The 26,553-nt window shown below is 41.2% G+C and overlaps 1 protein-coding gene across 4 annotated transcripts in view; it reads left to right on the top strand.

Annotated features, from left to right (window-relative positions):
• Positions 1-26,553, top strand: part of TMEM241 (transmembrane protein 241) — a 190,822-nt gene that overhangs the window by 66,747 nt on the left and 97,522 nt on the right. For all 4 annotated transcript variants that reach the window (XM_073679169.1, XM_073679167.1, XM_073679165.1 and 1 more), the window contains 4 exons: positions 2,781-2,832; positions 15,789-15,837; positions 17,896-17,941; positions 23,753-23,788. In XM_073679169.1, coding sequence (XP_073535270.1) covers positions 2,781-2,832; positions 15,789-15,837; positions 17,896-17,941; positions 23,753-23,788 — 183 coding nt within the window. The remainder of the gene's footprint in view (positions 1-2,780; positions 2,833-15,788; positions 15,838-17,895; positions 17,942-23,752; positions 23,789-26,553) is intronic.

Below are 26,553 nucleotides of genomic sequence, written 5' to 3'. Positions count from 1 at the left end.
GTGTCTGCTGCTAGAACTCTGTGTGGCATTGACCTGGTCTCTAATCTGAGCTGCTGTTAACCTGCGATTTCTGAGGCTGGTGACTCGGATAAACTTATCCTCAGAAGCAGAGGTGACTCTTGGTCTTCCTTTCCTGGGGCGGTCCTTATGTGAGCCAGTTTCTTTGTAGCGCTTGATGGTTTTTGCAACTGCACTTGGGGACACTTTCAAAGTTTGCCCAATTTTTCGGACTGACTGACCTTCATTTCTTAAAGTAATGATGGCCACTCGTTTTTCTTTACTTAGCTGCTTTTTTCTTGCCATAATACAAATTCTAACAGTCTATTCAGTGGGACTATCAGCTGTGTATCCACCAGACTTCTACACAACACAACTGATGGTCCCAACCCCATTTATAAGGCAAGAAATCCCACTTATTAAACCTGACAGGGCACACCTGTGAAGTGAAAACCATTTCCGGTGACTACCTCTTGAAGCTCATCAAGAGAATGCCAAGAGTGTGCAAAGCAGTCATCAAAGCAAAAGGTGGCTACTTTGAAGAACTTAGAATATAAGACATATTTTCAGTTGTTTCACACTTTTTTGTTAAGTATATAATTCCACATGTGTTAATTCATAGTTTTGATGCCTTCAGTGTGAATGTACAATTTTCTAAGTCATGAAAATGCAGAAAAATCTTTAAATGAGAAGGTGTGTCCGAACTTTTGGTCTGTACTGTGTATGTGTGTATATATATATATATATATATATATATATATGTATGCATACTAATCAAGGAGACATGATAGTAAGGTGAATCAACCTATATCAGTATAATTAGAATGCCCACATGATTAATTGACATAGAATTCTGGTATCAAAAATAGATTAAAGCCATATATAATAAAAAGAAGGACCTACTAAAAGGTTCATGATGCACTATATACAGACCAACTGATGGATGAATGCAGCCTCAAAAATTGGGAACAGGAGAGGATCCCACGCGTTACGCTACCAGCATGTAACTTCCTCAAGGGTAGAAAGCTGATATTGCAGTTCAGACTCTGTAAAGAGCTGCAATACCGGGCACAAGATTAAACCTACACAAAAGTTGAGTATAAAACCCTCAAGGACAGTTATAAGCGTAAAAGATAATCTTTATTTATAGAAAAATTAAAATCACATATATACCACACATAATAAAAGGTCAAAACGGGGTAGGAAAGAGCACAATACAGTACCGGCAAGTATGGGTGGGTCCCTATAGGGGTGCACAGCCCCCCGAGGAAGCTACGCGAAACGCGCGTCGGGGCTGCAGTCTGGCTGGGTGGTGACTTGTGTCCCTATGGGTAAGACTCTCATTACATGCACTTTATCAATATGATTGTCTGGATTCTTCTCTCCGTTACTTTGGTCTCCAATGTACAATATATTACTCTCTGTGCGATTTCACATGTTTAGATTGACGTACTAGCATCCCTATAGGGACCCACCCATACTTGCCGGTACTGTATTGTGCTCTTTCCTACCCCGTCTTGACCTTTTATTATGTGTGGTATATGTGTGATTTTAATTTTTCTATAAATAAAGATTATCTTTTACGCTTATAACTGTCCTTGAGGGTTTTATACTCCACTTTTGTGTAGGTTTAATGTTTGCTAGGGAGTACCCTGACCACCTATTATGACTTTGTATGGTGATGTTCGGTCCAATTTTTTTCAATACCGGGCGCAAGAGCAGCGCTGTTTCGGAGGTAAAACTGTGCAGACCTCTGTCCAACCCCTATAAAGTTTAGGAAGGACTCACCCTGCATTCATCTCCGAACCCAGTGAATATGTGATCACTGGGTACAGGCAAGGAAGCAGGAGCTGTTGGGTCCTTGGAAACCCATAGAGCTCTGCTTATAAGCCAGGAGGCTGAAATTACACTGTAGCTTAGGCTCATATTTTAGCTCCAGTTAAAAGTGAAATCAGCCAAAAAAGAATATTTTGATGTGTTAAAATGCCCCCCCCCCCCCCCCACACACACACACACACATCCCTTCAGGAATATAAAAATAGCAGAAAAAAGCACCACTTGTCATGAAAAAAAGAGGGAAAATTATTTGAACATCTGAACAAGAAACAAAATTGTATGTACGTTAAAATCCCCAAATGTCCCTGGACAGGAAGAGGGGGGAGTAAATGTCCAGGTCACAAACTGGTTAAAGGGGCTTTCCGGCCTAAGGGTACAATTGCACGCTGTCAAGATTCTCCAGTACTGGTGGCAGGCGCATAACTGCAAGTATACTATTTGCATACATGTGGTCATGTGCCGACTAGTCGTGTGTGGCCTCTGTCAATGCAAGTGAATTTAGCGAGGCTGGAAACGTCTAGTCAGAATGTGGCTGGAAGTATGCAAATCGCTTAGTTGCGGTCACCTAATTGTCCGCATCTGGTATCGGAGAGTCCTCACAGCACACTGCAGTCACATAAAGTGCCCTGAGGATGAACAGCCACTTTAAGGATATCTAGGGACATATCTACTGTGAAAGTTGTTTCCTTCTCCAATGCTGTTGATGCTAATTGTAAACATTATATAACTTGATATAATAGATCTTGTCGCTAATACATGCATTTATGACAGCCCAGGAGCCATTTTTGGCTTTGTACAGAGTATTGCCAATTTTTACATGCTGCTCATACTGTCTAACTTGTACTGTGGAGAGTGTCGTACGGTTTTCTCTTAATCTTCCTTTGTAATTACAATTATGTCTCTTTACAGTGTATTAACTTTCATAGTATTTTTTTTTTACTTCCCAGTGTCACTTTGTTGCTTATCTCAGCTGGATCCCTTCCAATACATGACAAACAGGTATAATTTTTTTATATTTTTTTTTTCTGCAGTCAGTAGAGCAGCATTGGAACCAACTGATTCTTTGTGGCTCTTTTGGATACACAATCTAGTGCAGGCTTTCTGCAGATCACAATTTTTAGCTTTTTGTGGTACACCTCTACTTCTTCATAAGACTTGCACTGTAAAAGAAAATATTACATTTAACATGTATATTTTATGTTGGTGTATTTTTTGTGTGCTGTATACCGATGTATATTCCAACCTTGTTGAGGAACATAATCTTACTCCGGTGTTTATTCAAAGACCAAATTTGATACGATGCTAGAAATGAAAAAGAGCACAGATTCTTGCAATCTGACACGCTTGGAATCTCTAATGCTGAGCCGGCTGTCAGTCAGTGCAGGGAGCGTGGTTACAGCCGCCGCTCACTAACCACCAGTGACTGAAGCCACAGCGGCCTACCCCTATAACTTTAGGCCCGAGGCTGCCGGGAGGAATAAAGTTCATTTCCTCCAGTCAGCGGGGCTCTCAGTGCAGATTTCGGGCAGCTTCAGAAAGCAACTAACCTAGCTATTAACCCCACATCTGCAGGTTAATAGCTTTTTTTTTTTTTTTTTACTTGACAGGTTCCTTTTAAATGGATCTCAACAAGGGCAATCTTTATGTGAGGTGACCATTGATAGTTTAGAATGTACTTGTCACACAAGGTGTGGGAAAGACTAGTGGAACACAGAGGGAAGAGGGAAAGGGAGCCCAGACACTAGAGAAAGGGGGTAGTGGAGACCTCCTAGTCGATCTCCACTAAACTCTATAGACAACATGGGTAGACAAACGGGGGGATTGCTTAGCATTAGACGACTCCAGACAAATGCGCACACGTCCTCAAGCTCCAGAGAGGACTAAGTAGTGCTCCTGCTAAAGCCTCACAAGTAGTAATGAATCTCACTGACACCTCCCTCTCAGCCATACCAGGTATTTATACACTCATGCCAGGGAGCTAATTAGCCAGAGGGAGGTAGCCGCTGGGTCCTAGAGACAGCCAGCCTCTAAGAAGACGTCTGTAATGCTAAACGTAGAGATCTCCTGCAACCAACTGCAGGGCGACTGTCTGTCACCTCTGACACACCTGTGACCGTACCCCCTCCTTTACCCCCCTCTACAACTGGCGTCCGGACACTCAGGACCGGGTTTCTCACAAAAAGAGGTGTGAAATGGGTGAACCAATCTGGAAGCGGTCACCTCTGATGCTGAAATCCACATCCTCTCCTCTGGACCATAGCCTGTCCAGTGCCCCAAGTATTGTAGAGGACGACGTTGGAGCCGAGAATCTACAATCCTCGAAATCTGGAGCTCCAGATTACCATCAACCATTACTGGGGGTGGTGGTAGAGATGAGGGCTCAAGAGGTTCCACATATTTTTTAAGTAAGGACCTATGGAACACGTTGTGAACTTTAAGGGCCTGAGGAAGTTGAAGATGAAACGCTGCTGGGTTAATGACGGTAGTTATTTTATAGCGACCAATAAACCTAAGTCCCAGCTTCCAAGAAGGAACTTTTAATCTTAAATTCCTGGTAGACAACCACACAAACTCATACACATTCAGGTCCGGACCTGGCAAGCGTTTTCTGTCAGCCATACGTTTATACCGGTCTCCCATGATCTTTAAATTACTCAGCACACCCTGCCATACCGAGGAGAGCAACGAAGAAAACCGTTGCTCCTCAGGAACTCCTGAAGCTCCTCCCCCACTAAAGGTACTAAACTGTGAGTGATAACCATATGCACCGAAGAACGGTGACCTGCCAGTGGATTCTTGACGATGATTATTAATGGCAAATTCTGCCAGTGGTAGTTAGGATGCCCAAACCTCCTGATTTTCGGAAACGAAACACCTGAGGTAGGTCTCCAAATTCTGATTGACCTGCTCGGTCTATCCATTCAACTGAGGGTGGAAGGCAGAGGAAAAGAACAGCTGCACCCCCAGTCGAGAACAGAATGCCTTCCAGAACTTGGAAACAAACTGCGTCCCCCGATCTGACACCACATCGGAGGGAACCCCGTGAAGCTTCACGATCTACTATATGAACACCTGAGCTAGTGTCTTGGCATTCGGAAGTGCAGGCAATGTGACAAAATGAACCATTTTATTGAACCTATCTACTACCACCAAAACCACCGTTTTGCCTTCAGAAACCGGTAGGTCAGTAATAAAATCCATGGACAAGTGTGTCCATGGCCTACTAGGGATAGGTAGCGGAAGAAGTGTACCATCCGGGCAGGTATGCGAAACCTTAGAATGCGCGCAAATGCTACAAGCAGCTACGTGTTCAATTACATCCCGATGAAACCCCGGCCACCAAAAACGACGAGAGAGGAGGTCTTACCACTTGGATGCCCAGCAAGCAGAGTTATGATGTTCCTTAATTACTTTGCCGCGCAGATCAGATGGTCCAAATAACCTCCTGAAGGGCAGGAGGCAGGGTCATCCAACACCTCACCCTCCAGTTCAGGATACAGTGCTGAAATGACTACCCCTTTCTGTAATATCAGGGCAGGGTTCTCATGGTCACCACCACCAGGGAAGCTCAGGGACAAATCATCAACCTTGACATTTTTGACCCCTGGACGAAAAGTGACAACAAAATTGAACCTAGTAAAAAACAGGGACTGACTGGAGATATGACAAGTTCTTATGGTCAGTAATAACAGTAATAGGATGGACAGTCCCCTTCAACCAATTTCGCCATACCTCGAATGCTAATTTGATCGCCAAAAGTTCCCTATTACCCACATCATAATTTCTCTCAGCTGAAGACAGTTTTTTAGAAAACAAGGAGCATGGACCCCATTTACCAGGGGACGAACCCTGAGACTACACAGCCCCAGCTTCGACCTCCGACGCATCAACCTCCGCAATAAAGGGTTGAGAAACATCGGGTTGACTGAGTATAGGTGCAGTGGCAAAATGATTCTTTAAGGAAGAAAAAGCCTGGAGGGAAGCAGGGTCATTAGATTAGATTCAAGCAGCTGGTATCAGTGGGATGTTCGGCACAGGAATAGCTGAGCTGTGCTACAAACCTGCTTTCATATGTTTTATTAGACAGTGTCATTAGGTGCATCTGAGTATGTGCAGCATTAGAGCTCCTGGAGGATGGATCCAGTGACAACAGAGGTTAATAGGGTCACCATTAAGGAGCTGATACCTGGAAATTACTACAGATTTAAAGAAGTTGTTCACTATTTTATCATTGATGACCTATGCTTAGGATAAGCCATCAATGTCTGACAAGTCGGGGTCCGACACCCGGCACCACCACCGATAAGCTGTTCCCTGCCGGAAGTGCTCAATTGCGGAGCTGCTCCTTCTTCGGATAGTGGTCACGGCAGGGTACTGCACATCCACCTCCTATTGATTTGAAAAGGGGACTGATGTGCAGTACCCTGCTGCAGCCACTATCAGATGACGAAGCAGCTCCGCATTTGAGCACCTCCGGCCCGAAGCCGCTGCCGCCGACACAGAGAACAGCTTATCAGTGGTAGTGCCGGGTGTCGCACCCCGACCGATCAGACATTGATGGCCTATCTGAAGGATTGGTCATCAATGATAAAGTAGTGGACAACCTGTTTAAAAATAGGTTCTATTGGAATGCATTATTAATTCTGTAGGTACAGAAAACTGAGACCACATTATGATTTTAGGAATAACCCTTTAATACAAACATTTTTTGCCAGTCGACTTAAAATAAATAAATAAATAAAATGTAACATTGGCAAATGATCAATGGTTAGATAATTTGTGTGAATATTTAGATAGACATTTCCGTCATTTTTACCATCCAAGTTGTAGCCTCTTTTGTGGACACTAAAAAGTTTATAAGGTGCAAACATCTGTTCTTTTTTGCTGTAAATAAGTAATACATTTGTTTTAAATATATTTTTGGCAAGATTTTGCAACAACTATAGCAGAAATTCTGACGTAGCAGCAATAGTAAATATGCCCAATGGTTTGTGGTCAGAATCCACCAATTAACCGCAGAATTCTCTCGACCAGTTGCAAATGTGAACAGGAGTGAAACAAGACTAAGGAGGTTAAATAGATACCAAGGAGTGTATTTTTATATTCTTGTCTATAGGTGAACTTGGAAAAAGTTTGATGACGAACATTTTCATTTATTGTTGATCACATTATCCTTTTTACACTGACCAGTAATTATTACCGTCACTTAGAAATGTACAAATTGTACCGATAATCGAGACCTGGAAATTGACCTTCATTTCTCTGTTTATTGTTTTTTTTGGAAATATTATTGGAAATAAATGGGCCAAGACAACAGATTAAAATATTATTACAGCGCATTGTATTATATGTTTGTTTTTTTAAACAAAACTGAGCCTTTTAGAAATGTAAGAAGAGGTGACAATACAGAGAGGTCTAGAATCTACAAATACTTGGACAGGAGGAAATCCTTTAAAATAAGTTGTTCGGCCTTAGGGTACAAGTCTACAGTCTCTTTATGTGACTGCAGACTTATGAACCCTCAGAGCCCATTGTGAGGATTCTCCAGTGCTGGGAGCAAGAGGGCGCATGACCTGCAAGTATATGATTTGCCAACTAGACGTGTCCGCGCACTGCTAGTCGGCACGTGACCGCATGTATGCAAATCACATACTTGTGGTCATGTGCCCTCCAGCTCTCGGCACCGGAGAATCCTCACTGCGCACATTGCGCGCTGTATGGGTTCATAAGTCTACAGTCACATAAAGTGACTGCAGACTTGTACCCTGAGGCCGGACAACCCCTTTAAGGAAAGGAGTGCATATAGGGTTAAACCTTGAAACTGAGAAATAGGACACTGCCTCTGTGAGTTGGCTTAATACTATGCCCACTATGTTGCTTACCTTACTCTGCTCTATTTTTTTCTTTATTAAACCTTTCTCTGGTCACAGTGATGCTGTTGCCAGATGGGTGTTTTAATGCACCTCAGATTAATTTTCACCAGAGGTCGCTGAAATGGAGATTTCACTTTGTTCTATAGCAATAAACAGAGCGTTAAAGGACCCAGCGTGCAAAGACTGGTTTCATTTTTCCTAGTGTGATGGAACGTACAAATCATATTTCAGAGACGGCCATCTGTATTTTATTCTCTGCAGAGAAGACGCTTTCATTTAGTAATGACTGCAGCCACTGTGTACATTGCCTGTGATATACACTGTGTTCCAAATTATTATGCAAATAATATTTTCTCAGATTTTCCCAAATTACCTATATGAATTGCAGTCATTGTAATTTTCCAGTCAAATAACTATTAGAGTACAATTGAAAGGTTTTTGTACAAACTGCCTATGATAACAGTATATTTTTAAAAAAATAAAAAACTCAAACTGCACTCAAAATGCATGTTCCAAATTATTATGCACAGCAGAGTTTTCAACCTTTTCCTTTTAATAAAGAACAAAAAAATGGTAATTTTTGAAATTATAATCATTAGCAGGTTATTACAAACTGAAATCAAACAGTTTTCAACTCAAAACTTTATTCTAGGTGATGTTACATTTGCACATAGGACCGCTTGATCGAAAGGAGCTTCTGAACTCTCTCGTCCATTGAATTTGTCAGGTTTTGGATGGTTTCTGCTTCAATTGTTTTGCATGAGGACAGAATACCCTCCCAGAGCTGTTGCTTAGATGTGAACTGCCTCCCGCCATCATAGACACTCCTTTTGATGATGCTCCAGAGGTTCTCAATGGGGTTGAGGTCAGGGGAGCATGGGGGCCACACCATAAGTTTGTCCCGTTTTATGCCCATAGCAGCCAGAGATGCAGATGTGTTATGTGCAGCATGAGACGGGGCATTATCATGCATGAAAATGATCTTGCTGTGGAATACACGGTTCTTCTTCTTGAACCATGGAAGGAAGTGCTGTTTGAGAAACTCAACATACATTATGGAGTTCATCTTTACCCCTTCAGGGATCCTAAAAGGGCCGACAATCTCTCTCCCCATGATTCCAGCCCAAAACATTACTCCACCTCCTCCTTGTTGGCGCCGTAGCCGTGTTTGCATGGGGTGTCCATCAACCAGCCATCCTCCACTCCATCCATCTGGACCATCGAGATCATTTCATGCATGATAATGCCCCGTCTCATGCTGCACATAACACATCTGCATCTCTGGCTGCTGTGGGCATAAAAGGGGACAAACTTATGGTGTGGCCCCCATGCTCCCCTGACCTCAACCCCATTGAGAACCTCTGGAGCATCATCAAAAGGAGTGTCTATGATGGCGGGAGGCAGTTCACATCTAAGCAACAGCTCTGGGAGGGTATTCTGTCCTCATGCAAAACAATTGAAGCAGAAACCATCCAAAACCTGACAAATTCAATGGACGAGAGAGTTCAGAAGATCCTTTCGAACAAGCGGTCCTATGTGCAAATGTTACATCACCTAGAATAAAGTTTTGAGTTGAAAACTGTTTGATTTCAGTTTGTAATAACCTGCTAATGCTTATAATTTAAAAAATGACCATTTTTTTGGTCTTTATTAAAATGAAAAGGTTGAAAACTCTGCTGTGCATAATAATTTGGAACATGCATTTTGAGTGCAGTTTGAGTTTTTTATTTTTTTAAAAATATACTGTTATCATAGGCAGTTTGTACAAAAACCTTTCAATTGTACTCTAATAGTTATTTGACTGGAAAATTACAATGACTGCAATTCATATAGGTAATTTGGGAAAATCTGAGAAAATATTATTTGCATAATAATTTGGAACACCGTGTAGTGCACCGAGACAGATAATGGTGTGCGTGGAGCAGACATCATCTGTTTTTGTGTAAGTGAGCCCTATAGCTGCAATAATCCTAATGCACTTTCCTTCTCAGTTACTATACTAAATTATACTGAGCTCTGCTTATCATTCCTTACATCTTACCTCTGTGTGTACAGTCCTTACTGCAGTTACTTTACATTTTCTGGATAGAATGTCATCATAATGTAACACCGAATATGTACTTTAGCCTTAATAATACTCCACCCGGCTGTTTCCATATCTCCAGTGGAGTTGTATAGGGTACAAGCGCTTAAGCATTACTCCACCACTGTTGTGCTGCTGGAAAGGAACGGGCTAAGGACAACTCAGTGGTTAGCGCTGCCGCCTAGTAGCGCTGGGGTCCTGGGTTCAAATTACACCAAGGACTACCCGTGTTTGTGTGGGTTTCCTCCGGGTTTTCCTTCAAAGACATACTGATAGGGAATCTATATTGTGAGCCCTAATGGGGACAGTGCCCATAATGTCTGTAAAGCGCTGTGAAATGTGATAGTGCTATATAAGAAAACATAATAAATGTCTGTGCTTTGTATCTTACAGCACATGGACTAATGCAAGTCACTGTGGTAGTTTATATGAATGTGTTTACACACGAGTCAATGGTCTGCATGTAAAAATCGCAGCATTCACTACTTTGATGTATATTATGGATCAGATTCACCCATTATCAGTCAATGGATGTGTAAAATCCGGATCACATATGGGTTATCGTTCATGTCATGTGTTTTTCTTGAATTTATTACAATTATAAAGATAGAAAACTGAATTTGTCCTTCATTATCTATTAAATTAATCATGTAAAAATGGACACAAAACTGTGATACGGATTGCATACGGGCGTAAAAAAAACTGACACACGGATTGCTTATGGATGACAAATCATCAGTATTTTCTGGACATAAAACAGATGATTTTGCATACGCTTGTGTGAACCAGGCTTAAGGCTGCGGAGTCCCAACAGATAGTCACCCACTGATCTTACATGTAGACCACGGCCCCACTATCAGTATTTGGTCAGTATTCGGTCAGTATTTTTTCTCAGGAGTGGGAGCCAAATCTAGGTGAGGAACTATCTGAAAAAAGGTATAATAGAAACAAGTCACCAATTCTGCATTTATCACCCACTCCTGGTTTTGGCTCCCACTCCTGAGAAAAAATACTGACCAAATACTGATAGAGGGGCCGTGGCCTTACCAACTATTCAGTGGATTGGTAATGCATGTTATTTGCTTAAAGGGAATGTAATGTAAAAATTACCTTTTAGTTTAAATCTGGTTTTAATGTAAAAAAAAATAAAAAAATCATGAGCTGAGGTTCAAGATGAGACACCAGACCCAACAATGCGGACGAGCTGAAGGCTGCTATCAAAGCAACCTGGGCTTCCATAACACCTCAGCAGTGCCACAGGCTGATCGCCTCCATGCCACGCCGCATTGATGCAGTAATTGATGCAAAAGGAGCCCCAACCAAGTATTGAGTGCATTTACTGAACATACAGTTCAGTAGGCCAACATTTCGGATTTTAAAAACATTTTTCAAGCTGTTGTTATAAAGTATTCTAATTTACTGAGATAATTACTTTTGTGTTTTCATTGGCTGTAAGCCATAGTCATCAACATTAACAGAAATAAACACTTGAAATAGATCACTCTGTCTGTAATGACTCTATATAATATGAGTTTCACTTTTTGTATTGAAGAACTGAAATAAAATAACTTTTTGATGATATTCTAATTTAGCGAGATGCACCTGTATATAGATAGTTATTTTTTAATTGTAATCCTGTCTGTGATGATAATGAGAATGCTGTAAAGTCATCTGTATGGAGCAGGAGTTGTGCAAATAGCAAGAGGTTTTTTATGTATTGTTAGTGGTATGGCAAATTGAGAAAACGCCTTTTAAAAAAAAATATATATATATATATATCTTGATGGGTCATTTTTGATCACACATTACCTCTGCATACTGATGTAATATACAAAAATGGCAATGTTTAATGCATAAAGCCGAGGTCTTCAACCTAATGTAGCTCAAAATGTTATATCTTAGTATCCTCATCTTAGGGTTCATAGAGAATACAAGGAATGGTATGAAATCACTGCCTTCTGCCAGTTGCTCCAATAATGCACATTCATGCCAATAATATTTTGTAAGCTTTTGTTGTTTGTTTTTTTTGTTTTTGTTTCCGACGTTGGCAATAAATGATTGCATATATAATATTTAATCAATAAAGTGATTCACCAAAAAAACGAAGCTCCAGTCTAAAATCGGGTTATAGTAAATGCCCAGAAGGTCCTTGTGCCCACAGCCTGGCATCCCCTCACTTGTTATATAGCATCTTTTCCAATGCTCTTGCTTTAGTAATCAATAAGCAGAGAACCAGCGATATGTGTTTTTCTCCATAGCAATAAAACATTTTGTTTCACATGTGTTCATCGAAACCAGAAATAGAGGCAGAGTGTTTGCCTGGCGAGCCGTATGAAGTGGCAATTATCCAAGCTGCATGTTGTACTGCAGGGAATTCTTCATATGAAACTGTGCAAATTGGCTTTTACTAAATTACCATGTTTATTTTGTGCTTTATATCAATGCTGAGAGCACCACATGGATTTTCAGTAATTAAGCAACAATTTAACACTGCAGTATCTAAAAGTTTACCCGAATACAGATTTGTTGTCTTTAATTTCCATAAACCTCATGGGAATAGTAATAGCGGGTGATAAATAACTATATGAATCTGGTTAAAGCAACATGTCGGTAACGAAAGGTTACGTTCTGGGTTGTTTTAATACAGGAAACAAATCTCTTGATTTAAGAAAGTTCTTTGTAAAGTCTTCAAATGTATACTGTCACACCATGCCCTGTTACAGAAAAAAACGAGATAGTGATGGCGTCTTAATGAGTTTGTCGGCACATACGTTTTATGTAACCCTTTCATGCCATATGACGTATATTTACGCCATATGTCATGTCCCTGACTTTGATGCGGGCTCTGACGCTGAGCCCGCTTCTTTCCCCTCACATGACAGCTGATTTAATCAGATTTGGATCTGAGCTCCACCCGAGGCTGTTGACCAGTTAAATCCCCATGTCAATCTCTGCTATCCCGCTATCAATCACTAATCGCAGGGCTCCGATGGGCTATCATGACAGTTAGGGGTCTGCATTAGACCCCTGTGCCTGTGATTACGACACTCCTTTGAATGCTGGCTCGTGGCCGGCGTTCATAGGAGATAGTGATTTCTGCTATACATAGCACAGGCGATCAGAAGATCGCAGCTTCAAGTCTCCTAAGGGCACTATTAAATAAAATAAAAAGTTTTGTAAGATATGAAAAAAACCCATAAACGTTCAAATCACAACCCTTTTGCCCCATTGAAAATAAAACAAAAAATACACGTTTTGTATCGCTGCATTCAGAAACGCCCGATCTATCAAAATATAACATAAATGAATCAGATCGGTAAATGGCATAATGAGAAAAAAAAAACTCCACAATTACGTTTTTTTTTTGGGCAGCCGCAACATTGCAATAAAATGCTATTAACAGGTGATCAAAACATCATCTCTACACCAAAATGACATCAATAAAAAACGGCAGCACAGAGCACAAAAAGATAAGCCATCACCCCCTGATACCGAAAAATGTAAACGCTACAGGTCTCGGCAAATGGTGAGAGACGCAAAAAAATTTCATACAAATAAAAATGAACTGTACATGTTTGGTGTCTGCATACTCATAATGACCTGGGGAATCAAATTGGCAGGTCAGTTTTACCATATAGTGATCAGCGTACATGTAAAAAAAAAAAAAAAAAAAAATCGTGGAATTGAACTGTTTTTTGCTATTTCACCACACAATTTTATTTCCAGTTTTCCAGTGCACTATATGGTAAAATCAATGGTGTCATTCAAAAATACAACTCGTCCCTCAAAAACAAGCCCTCATACGGCCATATTGACGGAAAAATAATAAAGTTATGGCTCTTGGAAGAAGGGGAGCAAAAAAACAAAACGGAAAATGGCCATGGCGTGAAGGGATTAATGTAATGGTAGACAGCATGAGGCCATTAAAATCAGTCAGCAATTAGACAGCGGTACTCCTTACAATAACCTCTTTTTACAAACTAACAGCTTACACATATATTTTACTTCTGTTTATTATACTAATATACAGTGATGATGTATTCCTAATCCCCGATCGGATGACAGGTTATTTGGAGCGAAGCTACAAGTCTTTTGTTTTATATGAAATATATATATACACTGCTCAAAAAAATAAAGGGAACACTCAATAACACATCCTAGATCTGAATGAATGAAATATTCTCATTGAATACTTTGTTCTGTACAAAGTTGAATGTGCTGACAACAAAATCACACAAAAATCATGAATGGAAATTACATTTATTAACCAATGGAGGCCTGGATTTGGAGTCACCCCCAAAATTAAAGTGGAAAAGCACACTACAGGTTGATCCAACTTTGATGTAATGTCCTTAAAACAAGTCAAAATGAGGCTCAGTATTGTGTGTGGCCTCCATGTGCCTGTATGACCTCCCTACAACGCCTGAACATGCTCCTGATGAGGTTGCTGATGGTCTCACTGTGTGTGTGTGTGTGTGTGTGTGTGTGTATATGTATGTATATATATATATATACACACACAGTACAGACCAAAAGTTTGGACACACCGTCTCATTTAAAGAGTTTTCTGTATTTTCATGACTATGAAAATTGTACATTCACACTGAAGGCATCAAAACTATGAATTAACACATGTGGAATTATATACTTAACAAAAAAGTGTGAAACAACTGAAAATATGTCTTATATTCTAGGTTCTTCAAAGTAGCCACCTTTTGCTTTGATGACTGCTTTGCACACTCTTGGCATTCTCTTGATGAGCTTCAAGAGGTAGTCACCAGAAATGGTTTTCACTTCACAGGTGTGCCATGTCAGGGTTAATAAGTGGGATTTCTTGCCTTATAAATGGGGTTGGGGACCATCAGTTGTGTTGTGCAGAAGTCTGGTGGATACACAGCTGATTGTCCTACTGAATAGACTGTTAGCTGCTTTTTACTTGCAATAATACAAATTCTAAGTAAAGAAAAACGAGTGGCCATCGTTACTTTAAGAAATGAAGGTCAGTCAGTCTGAAAAATTGGGCAAACTTTGAAAGTGTCCCCAGGTGCAGTTGCAAAAACCATCAAGCACTACAAAGAAACTGGCTCACATGAGGACCGCACCAGGAAAGGAAGACCAAGAGTCACCTCTGCTTCTGAGGATAATCTGTGCTTTGGTCTGACGAGTCCAAATTTGAGATCTTTGGTTCCAACCACCGTGTCTTTGTGCGACGCAGAAAAGGTGAACGGATGGACTCTACATGCCTGGTTCCCACCGTGAAGCATGGAGGAGGAGGTGTGATGGTGTAGGGGTGCTTTGCTGGTGACACTGTTGGGGATTTATTCAAAATTGAAGGCATACTGAACCAGCATGGCTACCACAGCATCTTGCAGCGGCATGCTATTCCATCCGGTTTGCGTTTAGTTGGACCATCATTTATTTTTCAACAGGACAATGACCCCAAACACACCTCCAGGCTGTGTAAGGGCTATTTGACCAAGGAGGAGAGTGATGGGGTGCTACGCCAGATGACCTGGCCTCCACAGTCACCAGACCTGAACCCAATCGAGATGGTTTGGGGTGAGCTGGACCGCAGAGTGAAGGCAAAAGGGCCAACAAGTGCTAAGCATCTCTGGCAACTCCTTCAAGATTGTTGGAAGACCATTTCCAGTGACAACTTCTTGAAGCTCATCAAGAGAATGCCAAGAGTGTGCAAAGCAGTCATCAAAGCAAAAGGTGGCTACTTTGAAGAACCTAGAATATAAGACATATTTTCAGTTGTTTCACACTTTTTTGTTAAGTATATAATTCCACATGTGTTAATTCATAGTTTTGATGCCTTCAGTGTGAATGTACAATTTTCATAGTCATGAAAATACAGAAAAATGTTTAAATGAGAAGGTGTGTCCAAACTTTTGGTCTGTACTGTATATATGTATGTATATGTATAAATTTGAAAATATATAATGTATGTATTTATACAGACTTGAGTGTAATATATTTTTTCTACCTTTCTGTAGTTTGATGTAGATGGTTACTTCTGGGCTGTCATTCACCTGATTTGCTCAGGTAAGTCACTATAATCATAGAGGATTTTTTTTCTTCATTTTTTATAAACTTGAAGGGAGCTTGTCATGTTGAATCTTATTAACCTACAGATATAGGACTAATCTGCAGATTTAGGGCCTGTGCACACGCTGCAGATTTGTCATGTTTTTGTAGTTTTTTTTCTGTGCAGATTTGTCACAAAACCTGAATACCAGCAGTGTATAAAAACCCTGAAGTCTCATGTTGCTTATTTGTGACATTCAGATTTGGTGCTGATTTAAATCTGCAGAATGTCAATTCGTTCAGTTTTTGCTGCCGGTTTTACCCATACTAATAAGTGGGGAAAAATCTGCAACAAAAAAGCAGGTAAAAACCGCATCAAGAAGATGTCAAAAACTCCCCTAATTTACGCTGTTTTTTACCTGCCAAGAGATGCAGAAATTCCTGCACCAAATACTTAGCCTTAGGGTATGTGCAGAAGTTATGTTCACAGGTCGCGTTTTTTCAACATTTTATTCTGCAGGCAAAACCTGCTCTCTTGGCATTAAAAAGCAACCTCAAAAAAGAAGCTTTTGCTGCGTATTTTACTGCATTTTTGTCAGGGTACATTTTTCTCTTGCGCACGCTGATGAAGTTTAGTGCATAAAAAAATAACCTGATTCAACTTCATCAGGTTTTGGCACCAAAAACGCAGCAAAACCTGATACCTGCGTTTTTGCAAAAATGCTGAAAGAAGTGACATGCTGCATTTTGCAAAAACGTTTTTTTGACAAAATAGACTGGGAAAAAAAAAACAAGCTGTGTGCATGACATTTCTGAAATCTCATAGACTTTGCTGGTATTGTAAATGCAGCTGAAAATTTGCATAAAAAAAAGCAACAAAAAAAAAAATTCTGCAGTGAACATGGCCTAATGGTGCCAAACTGCTGTACTGAAAGTGCATCATTCGAGAGAAAATGAACTTTATTCCTGCAGATAGCCGCTGCCTTTTACTTGTGTAGTTGCACCAGCGCGGCTACAGTCACAGCTCCCTATATACACCCTATATTTGCAGGTTCATAGCGTTGGCCGATGTGACAGGTTCCCTCTAAAGTAGTCAGAAAATGAAAACCGCAGGTAAAGTGGAAAGAGATTCAGTCATGTAAATGTCTAAGACCACATTCACATGTTCAGTATTTGGTCAGTATTTCACATCAGTATGTGTAAGCCAAAACCAGGAGTGGGTGATAAATGCAGAAGTGGTGACGTGTTTCTATTATACTTTTCTTCTGATTGTCCCACTCCTGGTTTTGGCTTACAAATACGGATGTAAAATACTGACCAAATACTCAACGTGTGAACATGGCCTTATGATGCCATTATTGTTCCACCATCTATAAGACCTCATTCCGACGTCCATGTTTTTTTACATATACAAAAAGTCCACTCTTCATCATGGTCTTTGATTGGTGTTTCATCAGTGAGTATCATGTGTAAAGAAATAAATGAATGACAAAGCTTCTCCTATCCATTACGACATTAATCACAGACAGCAGACGGACTGCACACTGATGCCATTCGTATGCAGCCCATGATTTTCACAGACCCATAGGGCCTGATTCATCACTGCTTTCACACCAGAATTCTGCCATGAAAGCTTTGATCTATTGCAACATTTTGGTGCAACTCTGAGTTCAGCTAAAGTTTGGCGACTTTTGGCATTTTTACCCCAGTTTCTCCCATCTCTGACAAAATGGGCAGATCTGGAGCTGGAGCGGGACACCACAGGTCATCTTATTTATGAGTTCCCTACTCCAAAAATCTCACTACAGCACCTAACTGGATGAGGTTTCTGTCGTGGCGCACAGAGACACACACCACACGTCAAACGCTCCAGATTAAGAGACGTGCACCTCTTCATGAATCTGGAGCATCTGACTCCATTACGCCCCTTCATCAAGGCCTTTGTGAACAACGCCGTTCTTATAGATGAAAGCATAGCACTTCAATTATTTAATTCCTAACAAATAGAAGTATATGGAACTAATGGACTTTAGACATTTTCATCATTTCTACTTTTCCATCGTTTCCTATTATCAGGATGCTACAAAGTTTTCCAAAAGTCTCATAAGTCCAGTTTACTAAGGTGAGTGCTCTGCTTTTTTATTTCCTTACACATATCCAATGATCTGATAGACATCCACATTACACAAAGGGAAAGATTTAGGGTGTGTTGACACACAGTGGATGCACGGAGGATTTTCTGGGTGGAAAATCTGCATCAAATTACAGTACAGAGCAAAGTATCATAACAGAAGTTACTGCTCATGGGATTTTAGAAGATCTCTTACTCAAACTGCAGGGAAAATCAGCAGCATAATGGAGCAGCTACAGTTATATGAAAAAGTTTGGGCACCCCTATTAATCTTAAGCTTAATGTTTTATAAAAATTGGTGTTTTTGCAACAGCTATTTCAGTTTGATATATGTAATAACTGTTGGACACAGTAATGTTTCTGCCTTGAAATGAGGTTTATTGTACTAACAGAAAATGTGCAATCTGCATTCAAACAAAATTTGACAGGTGCATAAGTATGGGCACCCTTATCATTTTCTTGTTTTAAATACTCCTACCTACTTTTTACTGACTTACTAAAGCACTTTTTTTGGTTTTGTAACCTCATTGAGCTTTGAACTTCATAGCCAGGTGTATGCAATCATGAGAAAAGCTACTTAAAGTGGCCACTTGCAAGTTGTTCTCCTGTTTGAACCTCCTCTGAAGAGTGAAATCATGGGTTCCTCAAAACAACTGTTAAATGATCTGAAAACAAAGATTATTCAACATGGTTGTTCAGGGGAAGGATACAAAAAGCTGTCTCAGAGATTTAACCTGTCAGTTTCCACTGTGAGGAACATAGTAAGGAAATGGAAGAACACAGGGACAGTTCTTGTTAAGGCCAGAAGTGGCAGGCCAAGAAAAACATCAGAAAGGCAGAGAAGAAGAATGGTGAGATCAGTCAAGGACAATCCTCAGACCACCTCCAGAGAGCTGCAGCATCAACTTGCTGCAGATGGTGTCACTGTGCATCGGTCAACTATACAACGCACTTTACACAAGGAGAAGCTGTATGGGAGAGTGATGCGAAAGAAGCCGTTTCTGCAAGCACGCCACAAACAGAGTCGGTTGAGGTATGCAAAAGCACATTTGGAGAAGCCAATTTCGTTTTGGAAGAAGGTCCTGTGGACTGATGAAACCAAGATTTAGTTGTTTGGTCATACAAAAAGGCGTTATGCATGGCGGCAAAAAAACACAGCATTCCAAGAAAAACACCTGCTACCCACAGTAAACTTTGGTGGAGGTTCCATCATGCTTTGGGGCTGTGTGGCCAATGTCGGCACCGGGAATCTTGTTAAAGTTGAGGGACGCATGGATTCCACTCAGTATCAGCAGATTCTTGACAATAATGTTCAAGAATCAGTGACAAAGTTGAAGTTACGCAGGGGATGGATCTTTCAGCAAGACAATAAACCAAAACACCGCTCCAGATCTACTCAGGCATTCATGCAGAGGAACAATTACAATGTTCTGGAATGGCCATCCCAGTCTCCAGACCTGAATATCATTGAACATCTGTGGGATCATTTGAAGAGGGCTGTCCATGCTCGGCGACCATCAAACTTAACTGAACTGGAATTGTTTTGTAAAGAGGAATGGTCAAAAATACCTTCATCCAGGATCCAGGAAATCATTAAAAGCTCCAGGAAGCGACTAGAGGCTGTTATTTTTGCAAAAGGAGGATCTACTAAATATTAATGTCACTTTTCTGGTGAGGTGTCCAACAAGAAAATGATAAGGGTGCCCATACTTATGCACCTGTCAAATTTTGTTTGAATGCAGATTGCACATTTTCTGTTAGTACAATAAACCTCATTTCAAGGCAGAAACATTACTGTGTCCAACAGTTATTACATATATCAAACTGAAATAGCTGTTGCAAAAACACCAATTTTTATAAAACATTAAGCTTAAGATTAATAGGGGTGCCCAAACTTTTTCATATAACTGTATGTGGACATGATATGATCAACCTACCTGTTTCTGCTTGAGAACTTCACATTTTGCTGCAGGACATATGAGAATGTCCAAGGTCGTATCCCTGCACCCCATGGGGGTCCGGCGCTGAGCCCACATGTTTTCGGGCACATGACAGCTGATCTGTACAGCTGACATGTGCCCCTAACACTCGTGGGTGGATTCGCAATCCACCCATGGCTGGTAACATGTTAATTGCCGCTGTCAAACTCTGACATTTGCATTTAACAGGCAAGCTACAGAAGCGCGTCGCTAACCTCGCCCATCGGCTACTGTGTCATATGACTGCGGGTCGCTGATGGGTTGGCATGACAACCCGAGGCTTGCAGGAAACCCCTGTGGTTGTCATTGCCGGGAGGCTATGAGTGCCGCCCTGTATTGAAAAATGACCTCCGCTCTGCTCCTTGAAACACTGGAGCTGCCGGCAGGTCACTTTTCGCCAGAGTCCGACAGGAGTAATGCTGGAAAATGAAGACGGCGGCAGGTGAGTATCAGACAGGGGTCTGCTGCTGACACTGTTATAGGAGTAATGTCCCCCAATTCTATACTAATATCCCCCATCCTGGTGTGTGTATGAATATATATACAGTGCCTACAAGTAGTATTCAACCCCCTGCAGATTTACCTGGTTTGATAAGATGCAAATAAGTTAGAGCCTTCAAACTGCAAACGAGAGTAGGTTTTATGAACAGAAGCATAAATCTTACAAACCAAAAAGTTATGTTGCTCAGTTGAATTTTATTAAATTTTAAACATAAAAGTGTGGGTCAATTATTATACAACCCCTATGTTTAATATTTTGTGGAATAACCCTTGTTTGCAATTACAGCTAATAATCGTCTTTTATAAGACCTGATCAGGCCGGCACTGGTCTGTGGAGTTATCTTGGCCCACTCTTCCATGCAGATCTTCTCCAAGTTATCTAGGTTCTTTGGGTGTCTCATGTGGACTTTATTCTTGAGCTCCTTCCACAAGTTTTCAATTGGGTTAAGGTCAGGAGACTGACTAGGCCACTCCAACACCTTGACTTTTTCCCTCTTGAACCAGGCCTTGGTTTTCTTGGCTGTGTGCTTTGGGTCGTTGTCTTGTTGGAAGATGAAATTACGACCCATCTTAAGATCCTTGATGGAGGAGCGGAGGTTCTTGGCCAAAATCTCCAGGTAGGCCGTGCTATCCATCTTCCCATGGATGCGGACCAGATGGCCAGGCCCCTTGGCAGAGAAACAGCCCCACAGCATGATGCTGCCACCACCATGCTTGACTGTAGGGATGGTATTCTTGGGGTCTTATGCAGTGCCATCCAGTCTCTAAACGTCACGTGTGTGGTTGGCACCAAAGATCTCGATCTTGGTCTCATCAGACCATAGAACCTTGAACCAGTCTGTCTCAGAGTCCTCCAAGTGATCATGAGCAAACTGTAGACGAGCCTTGACATGACGCTTTGAAAGTAAAGGTACCTTACAGGCTCGTCTGGAACGGAGACCATTGCGGTGGAGTACGTTACTTATGGTATTGACTGAAACCAATGTCCCCACTGCCATGAGATCTTCCCGGAGCTCCTTCCTTGTTGTCCTTGGGTTAGCCTTGACTCTTCGGACAAGCCTGGCCTCGGCACGGGAGGACACTTTCAAAGGCTGTCCTGGCCGTGGAAGGCTAACAGTAGTTCCATAAGCCTTCCACTTACGGATGATGCTCCCAACAGTGGAGACAGGTAGGCCCAACTCCTTGGAAAGGGTTTTGTACCCCTTGCCAGCCTTGTGACCCTCCACGATCTTGTCTCTGATGGCCTTGGAATGCTCCTTTGTCTTTCCCATGTTGACCATGTCTGAGTGCTGTTCACAAGTTTGGGGAGGGTCTTAAATAGTCAGAAAAGGCTGGCAAAAGAGATCTTTAATCCACACATGTGAAGCTCATTATTCTTGGTGCCTGAACTACTTCTTAATACTTTTGGGGGACCAAACAGAATTCTTGTGGTTTGAGGGGTTGAATAATAAATGACACTCTGAATTAACTTTTAACGTTTTTTTAAAAAAAAAAAAAAAATTTGCTGCAGTGCATTTCCCACTTCCAGGCTGATCTACAGTACAAATGTCACAATGCCAAGTTAATTCCGCATGTGTCAACCAGCTAAATCTGCAGGGGGTTGAATACTACTTGTAGGCACTGTGTATGTGTGTGTATATATATATATATATATATGTGTGTGTATATATATATATATATATATATATATATATATATATATATATATATATATATATATATATATATATATATATATATATATATATATATATATATATATATAAATATAATGTACCTGGTATATATGCACCCCCCCTTCCTGATATGTATATATATATATCCCCATCCAGGTATACATGTTCCCCAATCCAGGTATATAAGACCCCATCCTAATCCTTGTATGCATGGCCCCCTCATTCCCATCCTGGTATACATGGCTACCATCCTAAACCTGGTATGCATGACCCCCTCATTCCCATCCTGGTATACATGGCTACCATCCTAATCCTGGTATGCATGGCCCCCTCATTCCCATCCTGGTATACATAGCTACCATCCTAAACCTGGTATGCATGATCCCCTCATTCCCATCCTGGTATACATGGCTACCATCCTAATCCTGGTATGCATGGCCCCCTCATTCCCATCCTGGTATACATAGCTACCATCCTAAACCTGGTATGCATGATCCCCTCATTCCCATCCTGGTATACATGGCTACCATCCTAATCCTGGTATGCATGGTCCCCTCATCCCCATCCTGGTATGCATGGTCCCCTCATCCCCATCCTGGTATGCATGGTCCCCTCATCCCCATCCTGGTATGCATGGTCCCCTCATCCCCATCCTGGTATGCATGGTCCCCTCAGCCCCATCCTGGTATGCATGGTCCCCTCAGCCCCATCCTGGTATGCATGGTCCCCTCAGCCCCATCCTGGTATGCATGGTCCCCTCAGCCCCATCCTGGTATGCATGGTCCTCTCATCCTGGTATGCATGGTCTCCTCATCCCCATCCTGGTATATATGGCCCCTTCATCCCCATCCTGGTATGCATTGCCTCTCCTTCCCATCCTGGTATGCATGGCCCCCTCATCCCCATCCTGGTATGCATGGCCCCCTCATCCCCATCCTGGTATCCATGGTCCCCCATCCTCATCCTGGTATGCATGGCCCCCATCCTGGTATCCATGGCCCCCCATCCTCATCCTGGTATGCATGGCCCCCCATCACTACACACTTGAAAAAAATAAAGGATTCTACTCACTTTCCTTCCCTCTGTTTATTGATCTGCTGCAGTGTGTAAGTAGCGCATGACGTCACTGCCATTCGCCCTCAGACGCTGAGGTGAGCTGCCAGAATATTCACTCCTCTCCACGTCGGGACTATGGGCGTTGAAAGGAATGAATATTCATTTTTCTTTAATAGCGCACACTGTCAGTCTCAGCCGCGGCTCCTGCTGCTGCTTGGCAATCACGTGTGCCCGCTGTTAAAGAGAATGAATATTCACTCCTCTCCACGCCCATAGACCTGGGCGGGGAGAGGAGTGAATATTCATGCTCTTTAATAGCGGGCACACAGTATCGCTGAGCAGTAGCACTATTAAAGAAAATGAATATTCACTCCACTTGCCTCCCAGAACTATGGGCAAGAAGAGGATTGAATATTCATTTTCTTTAGCAGCAGCAGCAGCCGCTCCTCCGCCGCCGCACCTCAGCCCATCATCCAGAGCCAGAATGTATTGTCCGGACTAAAATTTTGGAGGAAAAAAGTGCATCTCATAGCCGAAAAATACGGTATGTAGAACACACCTTTGATTACTTCTTGCTCTTCTCTTTGCAGTGACCTCGATCAGCAATATATAAACTATTTCTTCAGGTATGTGTTATTAGTCTAGTACCGATATCGTGTAAGGGCTCACTGAATTATTCTGTACTTGTGCCAAGTCACCAGCGCTAATAACTACAAGTCAATTGTAAGTTTACCGTACTTTCCTAATTCTGTACTATAGCAGCTCCAATTCAATGTGGGGATATTGGGCCCCACAGTAATTTATCAAAATCCAACATAAATTATTTTAGCAAAGATTTGTGAGACTCCATATCCTTATGATAACACTCCTCTTCCAGCGCACATACACAGGAAGTGCTGACTTGCAGGACGTAAACCATTAATAACTTGACACAGGAATGAGATTTGATTTATTTAATTTTTCTAAACATGCTAGAGAAGCGTTATTGTGAGCCTTGTATTATTTCTGCTTCACATATACCCATTATATGTAGAACACACCATGGCCCACCTGTATCACATTGTGTATTTCTCGTCGGCTCCCATAGATGTTTTAACCATGTGGTTTAAATGGGAATGTTGTCTTTAAAAAAAAGACTGCTTAAATCAGTTGTACAAGTCAATATAATAAACTTTGTAATAATTGTTAACATGAATTCTGCTTTCTTTACTTCTTCCCTCCCCCTTGACTCCTGAACTAGCATAGAGTCTGGGGGAAAAGAAAAAAAAACAAAACACACATATCCGTCCTTGTCAATACAAGACGGACTGCCAAAAAATTGAGGCTATACCTCCTATTTTATTTATGGGTAGGCAAGGAGTAACCAGCAGAGGGAGAAAGGCTATGTGCAGTGTTTCTTCACCTCTTGTAATCAAAAATGCTGCGGTTGATGCTTTTTCATGCGTTTTTTGATGCGTTTTCCCATGCCATGGACATGCTGCTTCTTTTTCTGCATGAAATTCAGTCAGGAAAAATCCTGATCATGTGCACAGAACTAGCAAAATGTCATAGGAAACCATGGGATAAGGTTTGCAATGAAATTTTGGCCCATTTCTGCACGGAAAAAATGCACCAAAAACCAGGGCTGTGGAGTTGGAGTCGGTATAAAATGGACCGACTCAGACTCCTAAAATATATAATAAATTGGATACAGTAGTTCAATGCAGTTTGTGGGGAATATTTTTTCATAAGAATTTGGGAAAGTTATGAAATGTCCTATAAATGTCTGTCCTATTCCTGATCTAAAGGTCTAGACTTTTAGCTGAGATTAATCTGTGCTGCAGTTTATGTACATGATAAGTAGTGAAGCTCCTCCTCTAAAGAGAAAAAAACAAACACACTGAGAAGGAATGCCTTCACTCATCTCAGAACTGCTGGAGTGAACAGGAAAGCAGGATTAAAAACAAAAAAAAGAACAGGTTCTTGCTATTATAACTGATAATGCTTCAAACATGATAAGTACAATTAAACTGATGAATGAGAATAATGAAGGTGAACAGCAGCTTGAAGAGTATTTCTGATTCAGTATGTTGGAGATGGAAGGCCGCAGTCCTGTTCCCATAACAGAGGAACAAACAGATATTACTACAGAAGAACAGCAAAATGATTCTTTACAATTACGTGATCTTGTTGAAGCTGCTTCACACCTCCCTCCTATTCATCACATGCACTGTGTTGTTCGCACACTGCAGCTAGCAATAAGAGATAGTCTGCAAGAGGGACATGCTGCAACTCTGAGTAGCAAAGTGAGGAAATTGGCTATTGCTGCCAGAACCCCTAAAATTGATTTCATCTTGGAGACGTGCTGGGAAAGGGGCAATTGTGGAATTACAAAATTTTTTACTTACTTTCAAAGAAGTAGAAGAGTTCAATCGTTCATCAAAACTGACTGTACACGGGGCAATTCCTTTATACCCGGAAATTGTTAGAGATGTTGCCCATGTGGTTACTGCTTTGCCACCTACCCAAGTTAGTGTAGAGAGGTTGTTCTCTAGCCTTAAAATAATTAGGTCAGATTTGAGGTCATCTATGAAGGAGGATCTGATGGAGGTGATACTATTTCTCAGAACAAATTCATAGACTGCGCAAATGTTATTCAGTACGTTTTTGTTGAAAACAGTTTTTTTTCCACTTACTGCATAGTGTATAATAAATTGTAAATATGCAAAAGTTTTTTTGTTCTAAAGTTGTATTCCAATAAATATATTTTATGTTCTAAATAGCTTGATTATTGTATCATAATAATGATTAAAAGACTGATGTTACCATTTTACTACAGTAAATTTATCACTGAGGCTGTGTGCCCACGATGCAGATTTAATGCATTTTAATGCGGAAACGCCGCCGTGGAAACGCATTAAAATCGCTTGTTAAGATGTCTGCCATGTTTCCCAATAATAATCCGCATGTGCTGTGCACATGCTGTGGAAATTTCCGCTGCGGATTATCATTGCGGAAAAATCCGGAGCACAACCAATTTGGGCACGAAATCGCGCCCATTGACTTGCATTGAACCCCATAACATCCGCATGTATACATACGGATATTATGCGGTTCAACGCGCAGATGGTACCCGGGTTGGGAGAAGACTCTTGTTGAGCCTGTGGGTGCTTCACAGAACTTTTTAAAATGTGGATGTGAAAACGAAAATGACATTTTTTCTGCTAAAATATTGTTTTAGCACCAAATTTGTAGTTTTCCCAATGGATAATGGGAAAAAATAGACCCCATAATTTGTTACGAAATTACGTAAAACTGCTGTTTTGGCAAATGGCAGGGCTCGAAAAGGAAAGAACGCTATTTGATTTTTGGAGTGTAAATTTGGAATAGATTATGAATGACATGTCGCATT

Source organism: Phyllobates terribilis, unplaced genomic scaffold, assembly GCF_046119375.1.
Source record: "Phyllobates terribilis strain yellow unplaced genomic scaffold, ASM4611937v1 Scaffold_4__5_contigs__length_816908805, whole genome shotgun sequence".
Classification (NCBI taxonomy): Eukaryota; Metazoa; Chordata; class Amphibia; order Anura; family Dendrobatidae; genus Phyllobates; species Phyllobates terribilis.
Note: the sequence above shows the minus strand (reverse complement) of the source record. Positions and strands in the feature narration are given on the sequence as shown.